Source organism: Wyeomyia smithii, chromosome 1, assembly GCF_029784165.1.
Source record: "Wyeomyia smithii strain HCP4-BCI-WySm-NY-G18 chromosome 1, ASM2978416v1, whole genome shotgun sequence".
Classification (NCBI taxonomy): Eukaryota; Metazoa; Arthropoda; class Insecta; order Diptera; family Culicidae; genus Wyeomyia; species Wyeomyia smithii.
In genome coordinates, this window is record NC_073694.1 from 20,763,477 (window position 1) to 20,777,399 (window position 13,923).

Below are 13,923 nucleotides of genomic sequence, written 5' to 3' on the forward strand. Positions count from 1 at the left end.
GGATCATTTGGCTGTTTTCGTGTTTAGCTGTACCAAATACTTTTTTTTTGCGATTCAGAACGAAAAATGCAAACCTTTTCTGCTTTGGCCTTTGAAAGTCTATTCTTTGGAATTTTGAAATTTTTGATTAACATTCACGCTTTCAGAAACATTTTTCTTGATTCTAAGTTTTGTTTTGATTTTTGGTCTTGCTATCGTTTTCCGAAGCATCCTCTCTTTTTTTGCCTTTTTTGTAATTTTGAACTCAACTTACAAAATCTTTCACACTTCAAGGCTTTGAGAAATATTTGTAACTCGTGGCTCGGGTTCAATTAGGATATACTTTTCTGCAATTCCGGCACTTTAATCTAACTTTTAAGCTACAGTAACTTCGTTTGATATTTTGTATTCTCTTGCACATTATTTATTCCGCGTTCGTCATCATTTCATTTTGATTTCTACGTGACCAATGAACAACACCACACAGTTTCTACACTGATATCTATGTTATCCAGATTCCTATCCGTCTGATGAAACAAAAACTATGCTATTGAATTCGCGGTTTCAAAGCAATACAAATCTGATGAAGTACTCCAGAACACGGAAAGAATGGTGCCAACAACCTATTTAGTTTTCATTTGGTTATGTTCAAGCATAGCTCAACTTAATCTAACGCTGTTTCGAAGACAGAAAGATACTTTATGTCATTGTCCATAAACGTAAATTCATAAATAAAAATCATGCTTTTAAAATAGAATTTCACAAGAACCTTGCAATATGAACATCCCTTCTAACGCGCGCACACACACATTCGTACCAACATTCAAGTAGAACCCCCCTCTCCTGTGTCGCCACCTACAAAAACACTGACCGTCGGAAGCGGCGCGCACCGTTTGACAATCGGTGTGTGCCGAGTAGTAGGCTAACAAAGATACCAAAACATCGCAGTCAGCCAGTGAATATCCGTCCCCCGTGTAGTGAAAACAGAACCGAGATTTGTGCAGTGCTTGATCACCCTCGAAAAGAGACAACGCAGCGCGTTCTGGGGAAAATTGTGAGTGAAGAAAAAAAAACGAGGAAAAGATTTAGATTCACTTCAGTGCGGTACCGTGTGCATTGCCGATCTACTTTGGGGAAATTTCCCGCCTGGGTGATTACGTAAACATTCTCGATAGCGCCAAACAGAGTGGAAGCCGCGTTTTCTCATCTTCGCTCTTCGTTACTTATTTTTGTCGCGTGCGTGGAAAAGCTAGCCAAATGCGCAGCATCCTAAATCAAAATCTACTCTAAAACGGTGTGTGAGTGTGTGTGTGTATTAGTGACAATTCCCATACATTCGAACAAAGTAGGCCGACAGACAATTTTCCGTCTAGTTGCGGCATGTGACAATCGGAGTAGGCAGAGAGGCGGAAAACTGCTTGGCGGCAAAACAAATGACGCAGCCACCCACTTTAATTCCACCCCAAATGGGGCAAATGATCACGGTGCATTACTTTGTCTTTGGGAGCGGGCGGGCGGTTGACATTTGAAAAAGAAGAAAACACTGCGCTATCACTACAAGTTTGCGGTCATTGTCCCGTCAAATTTGTTGGCCTTTTCGTGCCAGGGTGCCAGAATGACGTTCGGAAAAACGGGGCCAAGTTCAATGTCAAATGGCAATAAATCACCGACCAGCGTCGTCGAAGGGAAAGAATGAAAACAAAAGTGACAAAGGCGCGCAAATGGCATGGTTGCTTTGGTGATTAGAGCGAATGTCGAGGCCAATGCGATGTGTTTGGGTGCTCGGCTAAAAATAGGGATAATTTTGCATCATGCTAGCAAAAATTGAGTGGCTCGGATTAAAAATAAATTTCAAGCCTGAACGCGTTTGATTCATTGCATTACTGGCTTTACTTACTTCATTTCTACCTGGCATTACCAGGTGGAATGTATAGAGGTGATAAGCAGAGGTGCTAAAAGCTAAAATTAACGTATGAAGTCTCTTATCTGAGACTTTTTACTGCCCTGATTAACATGTGCATACTTGAATGCTTTAGTTTCATGATAAGTATTGTGAACTGTTTTCTTATCTTTTTCCCTTTAAAACGTGCATAATATACACAAAATACAACACTTTAATGTCAATTCGAGAAAAATAGTGCAGTTCGCCTTTCAAAGCAAATCACAATTAATTGCAATTTCTAATCTTCACACATGATATTTTCCACCGAGTGAAAACAGGCGCGTCATGACTCGGTCTCAGTTTTATGGCTTTGATCCAACAGGGGGAAAGAAATCCTCTCAGATGTTGGTTGTCATTGATCGGTTTTCTCGACTTTAGAACTGTCATTTTCTATATTAATTGATTGAACACGAAACGGAGCACTCATGCATGCACGTGGCATGAAGCTATGCAATTTAATGGGTCGAATAACGATGAAAAAAAATTGGGGATGCGCCTATGAAAATAGCGTCAAAACGAGTCACAGCTTTGCTTGGTTTATGTTCCGACATTTTGTGATATTTTAACAAGTGCCAAAGTGTGAAATTGGACTGTCGTTTATAAATTATTGTTTTGTTCCTAAAAGACAGGTAGTGAGTTATTATTACCAAGACACAACCAAGGAGGATATTCCTAGTGAACGAAGAGTTGAAAACATCAACAACAAAAAACAATGAGTGCTCGTGGAATGCTGCTGAAGGTGGACGCTCGGCGGGATTCATCTCTTGATCTGCCGACTTTGGCACACTCACCCCGAACGCCACAGATACTGATTCACGACTGTTTTCCTCTGGCAGGTAATTGGTGTTATTAATGAGTGCAATTAATTCCACACGGTTTTTGTTCTTGAATAATTTCAATTGTTCTAATTTATGTTCAGTCTGAAACAATTGAGATTCTGCGAAGAGAACTCGTTTGGCAGTCGTTGCTCAAATTTCAAACTAAATTTTACTATGAGTTTTAATTTATTTCTCGAGTTGAAAGTTAGGTTATGGTTGCTTTTGAATTCTGAGGATTTTGGGTCAATTAAAATAATTATTAGCAGAACCCTCTCGGAGCTTAGTGAATCATCAAAAGTATGGTGGTAGCTCTGGCAAAATTGCTTGAAAAGAAACTTGTATGCTCATCAAACGTTTTGACTTGTTATTGAATGCTTTTGAAAGTTTTTTTCTTATTTTTTATATTTGTTGTGTAATTATAACACTGGTAAACATAGCTTTTGCCTTAGAGTTTAAACAAGAAAACAATAAAAAAAAATCTGTTTAACCGTTTTAGCAGGTTTGAGAAAAACTTGACGGGCAAATTCGGGTTGAAAAAAAAAACGAAATCAATAAGAAAAAAACCTGCTAGAAAGAATTCCAAAATCCACAATCCCTTAGCTCCTTCTCAAAATCTTTAAATTTTAATTTAAAATTTTGAATTCTAAAGTGCTAAACTTCCAAAACTTCGGAACCGTTAAATCCTAAATTTCCTGGATATTATTATCCCAACATCTTATATTCCCAAATTTCCATAATCCGGAGAGCTTTGAAATGCCCAATACCATAAAATATCTTTAATTATATTCTCAAAAGCTAGCAATCCAAAAATCTCATGATTGAAGGTCGGCATATGAAAAACCTTTTAATCCCTAAATTGAAGAATTTATTAATTAGAAAATGTAAAATTCATAAAATCATAAAATTGTAGAATTTCGACATCTTAAAATCCTAAAACCAATAAATCCCAAAATGAAAATACACTAAAGTCGCTTTTTACGCAGGGGATACGTGCCGCGTAAAAAGAAACCGTGTAAAAAAATCCGAATTCTGCGTAAATTCCGAAATCCGTGTAAAACAAGGCCGCGTAAAAAGCGACCTTTGTGTATAGTAAAAAGCCATACTAAACACCAAAATCCAGACACCATTACCAGAAAACGCTTCAGAGGCCAGAAAAACCCAAAAACCTTCCTAAGGTTAGTTTAGAAATACGAAAAAAAGGTTTTGAAGGCCAAAAACAAAAATTATTGAATCCTTAAATACTGAAATCTCAATCACTTCGTCCCGAGATTGCAAAATTCTTGGATCCCAACGTGGTGAAACCCAGAATTCGAAGCAAGAAAATCGGAAACCCACAACAGATAAACTCTAAGGTCTTGGACTTCTCTATCCCTAAAATTCCAAAATCCCTTAGTCTTAAAATAGTGAAATAAAAATAAATCTGAATCCAATCATAATACAATTCTGTAAGCTTAAAGTCGATAAATAAAAAATGATCTCATATTTAGTTCAGAACCGTTGAGGAATAATTTTGAAGGCCACAAAGGATTACAATTGAAAATGATTTTATGTTAGCATATTACTTCGAAGCTATTATAATAAACGCTTACCGGAAAATCGCTTCTCTGGGCCAGAAAAGCCACATAGAAAATAACGGAAACCCGCTTCTAACTTTTTCCGGGATTTTCAAGTTTTACTTAATTCGGTGTTCTCGCTCTTCATTATCTTTTAAAATAATTGCGTTTTCTTGGGTCTGTGGATTTTTGTTTAAGGTCTCAATCTTTAAGTTTATTTGCATCTATAATTATTATTCTAATAGAACGTACTCCAGATTGATAGTAAGTGGATGAAAAAATCTTGATTTGAATGTTGCTCTCGGTGAGACAGTGTTTTCATATGCTGACAGCGGTGGGATACTGACCACTTTACTCCAACTATTCATCTCATACTTAACTATTAACTCCAGAAACCATAGAATCCTGAGGTATTGAATACAAATTTTTTGATAATGCAAATATACAAAAATTATAATATCTCAAGTATAACAATCTTGCAATTCTAAAAAATTTTCAGTTTCAGAATGTTAAACTTTTAAAATAAGAAAACTTCAAATCCAAGGTACTCTAAAATTATGATTCTCAAATAAAAAATAGGCTCCTAAACCTGACGAAATTGAATTTAAGATCTTAAAATCCTGTAAGTATCATGTAGGTATGATTCATAATCAATGAATCATGAAATCTCGAAAAATAAATTAAAATTCTGAAATTCCAGAATCCTCAGCGTCTTGAGTTCTGGAACCACGAAAGCCTCAAATCCCAAAATCCCAGCAAATACAAATATCACAAAACTTCTAATGCCAGAATTCTGAGAGCATGATATCAACACAAGTAAATGGTTCTAAGAAATCCGATACGGATTAGATTTAGATTGGATTTGGTTGGGTTTCAAATAATTTTGGATTGCATTTGTCTCTCTCGAAATCCCTATATGAATTTCATGACCTTCAAGTCTTAAAATACAAAAGCTCCCAGCCCTTAAATTAAAAACAATCTTATTATAAATTAACGCTAACTGATCTGTGAGTCAGAAAAAGTGAAAATAGAAAATGATCTTTAAAAATTATACTCAAATCAGCTGAAAAACCTTTCTACAGGCAAAAAAATGAAATAATCCCATATATGGATTCTCTAAATCCATAACTTTTGAAAACATAAATTGGTAAGATTCTAAAATCCTTGAATTCCTGTACCTAAAAACCCATTCACGGCGGGTGATTCCATATGGCATCACCTGAAATTCAAACTTTGATTTAAGTTTCGCCATTACCTATACTTAAAAATTTGCACGATGAAACTATTCAATATGGTTAGAGAACAAATTGTCATTTAATATACAAAACAGTTAGTGTCAATCGTGCATATAGTTGATGATTAATCACAGTTTGAAGCTTATTTTTTGAGGTAAAAAGTGATTTTTCTGCGCCGGGAAGGGGTAAATTATTTAATTATAATTTTTTGAAATCCCAACACCCTGAAGAGCTAAAACACCTGCTTTCAATAGAACAAATATGCTGGACTACTAATTCCGAAAATGCAGGAACGAAAATCCTTGATTTTGATAACGCATATTCTAAAAATTTGAACTCAGACTACTTTATTATTATTATCCTTAATTTTTTTTTTATTTTAGCAATCTCAGAATCTAAAAATTGTAATATAGCGAAATTCGATGCTCCTAAAAACTAACGTAATTTTAGATCCTAAAATCCTCACAATTACTGAGTCTCCAAATCCGAAAAAAGTAAAATCCTTAAATTCTACAATACTTAGCTTGCTTAACGCTGGCCCCACGAAATGCTTTCAATATCGGAATTCCTGCCTCCCACAACTCTAAAACTCTATGAAATCCAAAAATACAGATAACCTACAGTGACAAAAAACAATAGGACCACTTCAATACCTCTTTGCCTTTCTCCTAGAAAGGTATAGCAATCACTGGAAAAACCAAAGGTATAAAAGTGATCCCAATGGCCGAATGTCATATACCATTCGACCCCTTTCGACGAACTGAGCATTTTCTGTATGTATGTATGTATGTGTGTATGTGTGTGTGTATGTGCAACTTTTTTTTCTCACTCACTTTTCTCAGAGATGGCTGGACCGATTTTCATAAAACTTATTGCAAATAAAAGGTTTAGTTGCGTCATAAGTTGCTATTGGATTTCATTGTAATCGGATTTTTAGTTTAGAGGTTATGTATCAAAATGTAAAAATCACGAAACATCAATATCTCAGAAACCACATAACCGATTTCAATAAAACTAGTTTCAAATGATCGGGCTGTCTCCAAAACCCTTAACTTTTAAATTTCCTTATGATTGAACATATGGTTCAAAAGTTATGTAAAGAAAAGTTATTTTGAGGTTGTTTAAACTCACTCATTTTTCTCAGAGATGGCTGGACCGATTTTCACAAAATTAGTGTCAAATGAAAGGTCTAGTTGCCCCATGAGTTGCTATTGAATTTCATTGTAATCGGATTGTAACAATCACTGGCTAATTAAAAGGTAGAAAGGTGATCAAAATGGCCGAATGTCATCTACTATTCGACTTAGTTCGACGAGTCGAGCATTTTCTGCAGGAATGCATGTATAGGTGTATATGTTTGTGTGAGTGTGGGTGTGTCCGTGTGTGTGTGCACTTTTTTTTCGCACTCACTTTTCTCAGAGATGGTCTGACCGATTCTTTCTATCTTGGTGTCAAATGAAGGGTCTATTTGCCGCTTAGGTTGCTATTGAATTTCATTGTAATCAAACTTTTATTTTTGGCGCTGCGTCAGAATGTGAAAATCGCTCTGAGATATACTCAGAAGCTATGAACATAGTTGAATTCAAATTAATGGGCTTTCAAACCCTTAAACAATGAATTTCATAATGTTTAAACATGTGGTGTGAAAGTTATAGAAAGAAACGTAACCCGTAGACTGTTTAAAACTATAGCTACGATCAAAATATGTGGCCTCAACATCATTTAAATTTGATATTATACTATTTCAATGTTTGCGGCCTTGCGGTATAAGAGCGGTAAAAGAGCTCAAAAGGGCCGAATGTCGTATATCACTCGACTCAGTTCGACGAGTGTGTGTGTATGTATGTGTGTGTGTATGTATGTGTGTGTATGTATGTGTGTGTGTATGTGTGTGTCTGTGTGTGTGTATGTGTGTGTGTGTGTAACGCCTTCCCAATCTCACTCGATTTTCTCAGAGATAGCTGAACCGATTTCAATGTAATTAATTGCAAATGAAAGGTCTAGTTGCCCTATAAGACCCTATTGAATTTTATTGTAATATGATATCTAGTTTAGATGTTATGTATCAAATGTAAAAATCACGAAACATCAATATCTCAGAAACTACACAACCGATTTGAACAAAATTCAAATGAACGGGCTACCTAAAAAAACCTTAAATTTGAATTTTATGAAGATTGAACATGTGGTCCAGAAGTTATGGAAAGAAACGTGTTCTGGAGACTATTTAATCTCACTCATGTTTCTCAGAGATGGCTGGACCGATTTTCATAAAATCAGTGTCATATGGAAGGTCTTGTTGCCTCATAAGACCCTAATGATTTTTTTTGGCAAACGGATTATTACACCCCTGTTATGTTTAAAAATGTGAAATCCAGCTATGAAAAGAAACATATTCCGAAGACAAGTAGTCTCACTCACTTTTCTCAGAGATGGTTGAACCGATTTCCACAAAATTAGTGTCAAATGAAAGGTCTAGCTGCCTCATAACATCTTATTGAACTTTGCTGTAATCGGACTGTAACTTAGTCTGTAATGTATCGAAATGTGAAAATCACGAAACTTCATTATCTTAGAAACTACGCAACCGATTTGAACAATATTGATATCAGATGAACGGGCTAGTTAAGGGTTGACTGGTGAATTATGATTGAACACGTGGTTTTATAGTTTGGCTGCCCTATACGTTCTCTTTTCATTTGATTGTAATCAAACTTAAGCAACCGTTATGTATTAAATTGTTAAAACAACGAAAGTCTATTATCTCAAGTATTACACGACTTATTTGAACATAACTAGTATCATACAAACGAGTCATCTCTCAAACTTACAAATAACAAACTTCATAACAATTTGAAATGCTCTTCAAAAGTTTTGGAAAGAAAAGGAATTCAAAGACTATTCAACACTATACCTGCTTTGATCAATACATATGGCCTCAACATGATTTAAATGTGGTATCGTACTATTTGAACGTTCCCGATATCGCTCATTTCTTTTATTTCGCTATTTCTTAAGTACTAACATTACGTCAAATTTCATATTTTTTACTTCAATTACAACATCAATATTTTAGAACCCAAAGAGTGAATATACCTTTATTGGATTTAAGCATTCATGTAAATTTATTTTTACAAATAATAAGTTTGAATGAGAAAGGCTGAGTCTGACCGCTAGGTGGATTAATTTAGGTTTTTTTCGCATCATTCAATGAATTCAGTTGAATAATTCTGTAATCAGTACAGTATGTGATATTTATTTATCGATAATAGCTCTAAAAATATGCCCTATAAAATAAATAAAAGTGTTGCTATTTCAGTCTAAGAAAAAAAAATCATCCAAAAAGCAATTCAAGTCAAAGTTCTAGTTTAAATGTTGTTTTTTATGTACCAACGAGTATGGCATACCTAGCCTTCTGAAATTTCGACCACAATTCTTCTCTGTTTTGAGATCTTGACGGACCAATCAACTTCTTGAAGACCTTCCACAAATTCACGATCGGATTTAAAATCGGTGATTGAATGGGTCATTCAAACACGTTGATATCCAAATCACGCACCACTTTTTCACTGAGCGTGCAGTGTGTTTTGTTCCTCTTAGCATGAGGGAGCATAATAGTTCCCAGTACAAACGATTTGTTGTTGTTGTTGTTCTGCTCGCTCACATGTACAACGACCAGCAACGTGTACGGCCAAGGCAAGTCGCAGTGCAACCGGCGGCGATTTCAGATGAAAAATGTTGGTATAGTTTTTGCTGCAACACCCGCTCATTTGGTCGCAGCTCTCCATAGCACAGTGTTCCCAAATCTGCAAAAACGTGATCGAAATTATTTTGTCCCAAAATAATAGATTTTAGAGCCAGAGGGACTTCACGAAAGTTGATTAATTATTTATTCTCCATTTTATAGAAGTTACAATTTTGTGATTAATCCACTCAACAGTGAGAAGCGAATTTTCCTTTTTTTCATTTTTGCATATGATATTTTTGCTCTTTTCGGCAAAGTTGTTGCACCTTTTATAAGAAACAACTTTGTCCAAGTCATCATGCTTCTATCTGCCTTTTTGAATGAACTCTTGTAAAGTTTCCTACAGATTGCCACTAAAAAACTATTATTGCAATATAACATTTAGTAGTGATTTTCTACAATTTTTCAGTGTTCTACATTGTTGTTTGCTATTACAAAGCAAACAATTTCTTCGAAAAAAGTTTATTTTTATCTCTCAATTTTTTTTATCATTGACGATTTTTATTAAAACAATGCACAAATTTACTGACAGATATCTTCAACTTCTGCAAATACCTGCAGACCAAACCATTTCTATATTTAAGTATGAGTAAAACATCATTTAATCCAGGCACTTGTTTCTCGCTGTCTCCTGTGCAGATATTTATAAATAAATAATGCATTATTTAAATAGAAATCTTTAATAACTAAATAAACTTAAGAAATAAAAATTTACTTTTTTCGGTGAACTTGTGTGTTCAATTATAGTTAACATCATTGTAGAATATTGAAAACATTTAGAAAATCACTATAAAAAGTTATATTAAAAAAATGATTGCAGGGGCATTCTAAAGAAAACTTCACAATTAGTCATTTAAATTAACAGATAGAGGTATAGTGTCTCCGATAAAGTTTTTTCTTATAAAATGTGCTAAACCTCTACTCAGCAAAATGGATTTTTATATGCTAAAATGAGAAAAATTAAAACTCATTTCTCACTTTTAGGTAGATTAATCCCCAAATTCTAACTTCTACAAAATGAAGAATAATTAATGAAACAACTTCACTGCTGACACTACGACTCCAAAATCATTATTTTTTGAGTTGAGAGTAATTAGTGTTAATTAGCGCATTATTCTAGTAAAAATCCTCAAAAACCAAAAATATATATGTGAGCTAAGAATAAACTTTCCTAGAAGATATTGTTTGTTTCTTTGTAGCAAATAATTCTGTAGAACATTCAAAAATTGTAGAAAATCAAGCTCCTTTCAAGATGGCTTGACAAAGTATTTTTTTTAAATTCTTTTAGCACCAATATTTAGTGGTTAATTTGTGGTTTCGAAATTCAATTTGTGGTAATTTGTGGTTGAGTAATTTCTGAGAAATTTTTAAAAAAATCTCTGAAAATGATTTCGCTTCAAATGAATCGGACAACGATGATATATACATCAATCGAAAGCTCTTAATTTGTGGTTCACGAAAATGTAGTTTTTGTAGGCATACTTCATAATAAAATAACTAAAAAACTATTATTCAATTTTTGAACATTATTTACCTCTTGTTGTCAACACCGACCGTACGCAGCGCTGATAGACCATCAAGAGCTAAGAGATCTAGAGCATATCGAAAACCGGTAAAGCTTTGTGTTCCCATAGTGGCAAGAGTGACAAAATCGAACTGTCCCATATCGGGCTTATCCTTTGCTTACTGATCTGACAGTACCAACATCCTGTTAAAGATGAAGACGACCACAAGTAACACGACGAATTAAAACTAAGCAGCGAGCAGCGCGTGGATTAATTGAGTCTTTAATAATTTCTAAAATTACTTGAGCATTTATAAAATTATTTACATATTCGGATCTATTACAAAACTAAAGTGGACTAAAATTGTAAGTCATATGCAATCATACCTTTTTCCTCCTTTAAAATCAGTAAATTATAAATTTATAGTTTCGAGCAAACTCCAACCTAAAAATAAAAGAGTTTCGACTACGAAGACGTCCGAAATACAATTAGCTATTGTAATCAAATAAATTTCTTTTTGAGCGTCTTAGTAGAATGGAATTGAATATTGAGAATAGGTTATGTTTCCATTTAATTCTACTACAAAAAATCGAATACCCTCTAATCGAATACCGTCCGCACATAACCGAAACATAACCTATTCTCAATAAGCTATTGTAATACTTTGTTTGAATTCTATCATCTACCTGCGCCACCTGCGCGTAACGTTTTCCAATTCGTCATTTTCGTGTAGTGCGTATTATTGGAGTAACGTAAAACAGATGATTTTTTCTCAGAAAGCTTTCGTGAAGCGTTGAGTGTGGTGAAACTAGAGATACTCAGAGGGAGAGATATGCGGTGAGCCAAACGAACCGTCAAAATTGGAGCCAAACGACAAGAAAGGTAACACCACATTGAGAGTTATTGCAATCAGGTACAAAAAAGAACGTGTTTATTTCTATACGATTTTTTTTTGTTCTATTGCCAATGAATGAATTAAGAATGCTGTGAGTGATTTTTACCCGAAGTTCAACAAACCTTGTGTAAAGGTAACAAAATAAGTGAAGGTGTATAATATTAAACATAAACATAAAATATATCACCTTAACAGTTCACCATCACCACCGATTATACAAGTCGAATGTTAGTCAACATTGCGCTTTGAGAAGAGAACTGGCACCTCTGACATATGAAACCCAGTTGCCGAATTGGCGATTTTTTTCACCGCGAATCTCTTCCTCTGAGTATTTCTAGGTGAAACAGTATGTAAACAGCAGGGATACCATATGTGCAGATTTGCTGCGAAATGCAAATGTTGATCAATTAGCAGATATTTGTAGTTGACAAGCCTTCGTGTGTTTTACGTAAATTTACTCAAAATAAGTGAAGTTTTACGTAGACATGCGAGCGTAATTTTCTCGATCTTCAGTCGAATCATTTCCGGAAATGTAGTTTTGCCGTTTACCGATTGTCTGAAAAAAAACCTAAATTATTACACCTAGGGGTGTGATCTGGTCTTTCTCATACAAAATCTATTATATGTTAAAATCTATCAGCACATACGTTTCAACTCTTGGAATAAATTACAGCCTGATAATGATAAAGAACAATTCTTTGTTTCGATAAATATAATAATATTTTGGTAACCAACTACGCAACTGTATTCGACTGTTGGGTATTTTAGAAACCGAAATGATGCCTGAAGGTCGGGAATGGGCCTTAAAACTGTAGGGAACGGTTGAAATGCATGGTAAATGCCCAAAGGTGTGAGTCCTGACTAGAATTAAAATTCGATATTTTCTCGTCTCAGGAATATGCTACTACAACTACCCCCTGAATAATAAAACGAAAAAGCTTTCAACGGCAGCGACAACTGTATGTCGTATATATGAACGACTGTCGATATGTTCTAGATAACCCACTAGCATTAACATCGGCAGGTGCCAGTACTATGCTCATCCAACGCCGCGTACGGTCGGTGTTGACAACAAGAGGTAAACAATGTTCAAAAATAAAAATAATAGTTTTTTAATTATTTTAACCTTCATTGAATCCTAAAAAAACTTACGTTGTTTACCCTGGTGTGTGGTTTTCCACACATATAATTTTTCAATTTATTTTGGACAAGAAACAACTTAATTTTTCCCCAAAGATATTTTTTTCAATTAGTGCTCACATATCTGAAGCTATAGGTACCAAACAATCCTATTTAGAAAATCGGATAGGGTGTGTATGTGTGCGGAAGTATGTGTATGTGTGTTTATTTTCATTCTTACGACCAATATATCTCGATTTTCTCAGCATCGGCTGAACCGATTCGACTGTTCTTAGTCGCGTTTGAAAGAGCTTAAAGTCTAGTTATTTAATGGTAAATATCGTTTTGATCCGAAGGTTCATTCAGAAATGACGTAACAAAATGTGGTCAGCTTATATAGGAACTGATAAACGAACCTGCATCGAAGAACTAAGATCTAAGTCAGCGAGTGTTGCCACTCCCCCAATAGCTTCACCTGTTTCACTTCCAAGTTTGGCAACAGAACTTAATTTGGATAATGCCAATAATTCAGGTTGGCGGTTTCTAGGTTCAAAAAAAGTTTGGAAAGCGGATTGGACAGATTATGATGAACGTAAAAGGCGTCGTTTGGTACAGTTGAAGAATGCAGATGCAGCCAGAAGAAGGAGGAATCGACGACAACAGGCTTACAACAACAATACTAACAACAACAACCGCAATGGTAACAATTACAACAACCGCAACAAACAACCACCTGAACAACAATGACAATTACAATCGCAACAATAACATCTACAATCACCGCAGCAATAACAACCACCAGAACCGCAACAATAACAACTACAATCACAACAATAACATCTACAACAACCGCAGCAACAACAACCACCAGAACCGCAACAATAATAACTTCAATCGCAATAATAACATCTACAACAACCGCAACATTAACAACTCCAACAACAACAATAACAGCATCAATAATAACAACAATCAAATCCCGAATCGTTACCTCAATCTTAACAGGAATCTTAACAACAGCTACTACAACCAACTACCACCAGACCGTGTGCTTCTTGCTGCAGCGAAGGATAAATTTTCTCGACCCCCACCTAATCTCCAGCATATCTCTTTTCAACGAGGCGAAATACTT

The 13,923-nt window shown here is 35.0% G+C and overlaps 1 protein-coding gene across 5 annotated transcripts in view; it reads left to right on the top strand.

The window, feature by feature from the left end:
- The window catches only part of LOC129719169 (AMP deaminase 2), an 84,637-nt gene that overhangs the window by 30,174 nt on the left and 40,540 nt on the right, over positions 1 to 13,923 (top strand). Inside the window, exons 1-2 of one of the 5 annotated variants that reach the window (XM_055670635.1) lie at positions 875 to 1,033; positions 2,547 to 2,757. The exons of 1 other annotated variant lie outside the window; for it this stretch is intronic. In XM_055670635.1, the coding sequence (XP_055526610.1) occupies positions 2,634 to 2,757 (124 nt within the window). In that variant the 5' untranslated portion in view covers positions 875 to 1,033; positions 2,547 to 2,633. Of the gene's footprint in view, positions 1 to 874; positions 1,274 to 2,546; positions 2,758 to 13,923 lie in introns of those variants that run through there. 3 more of the 5 variants (XM_055670634.1, XM_055670636.1, XM_055670637.1) reach the window with 3 other exon arrangements.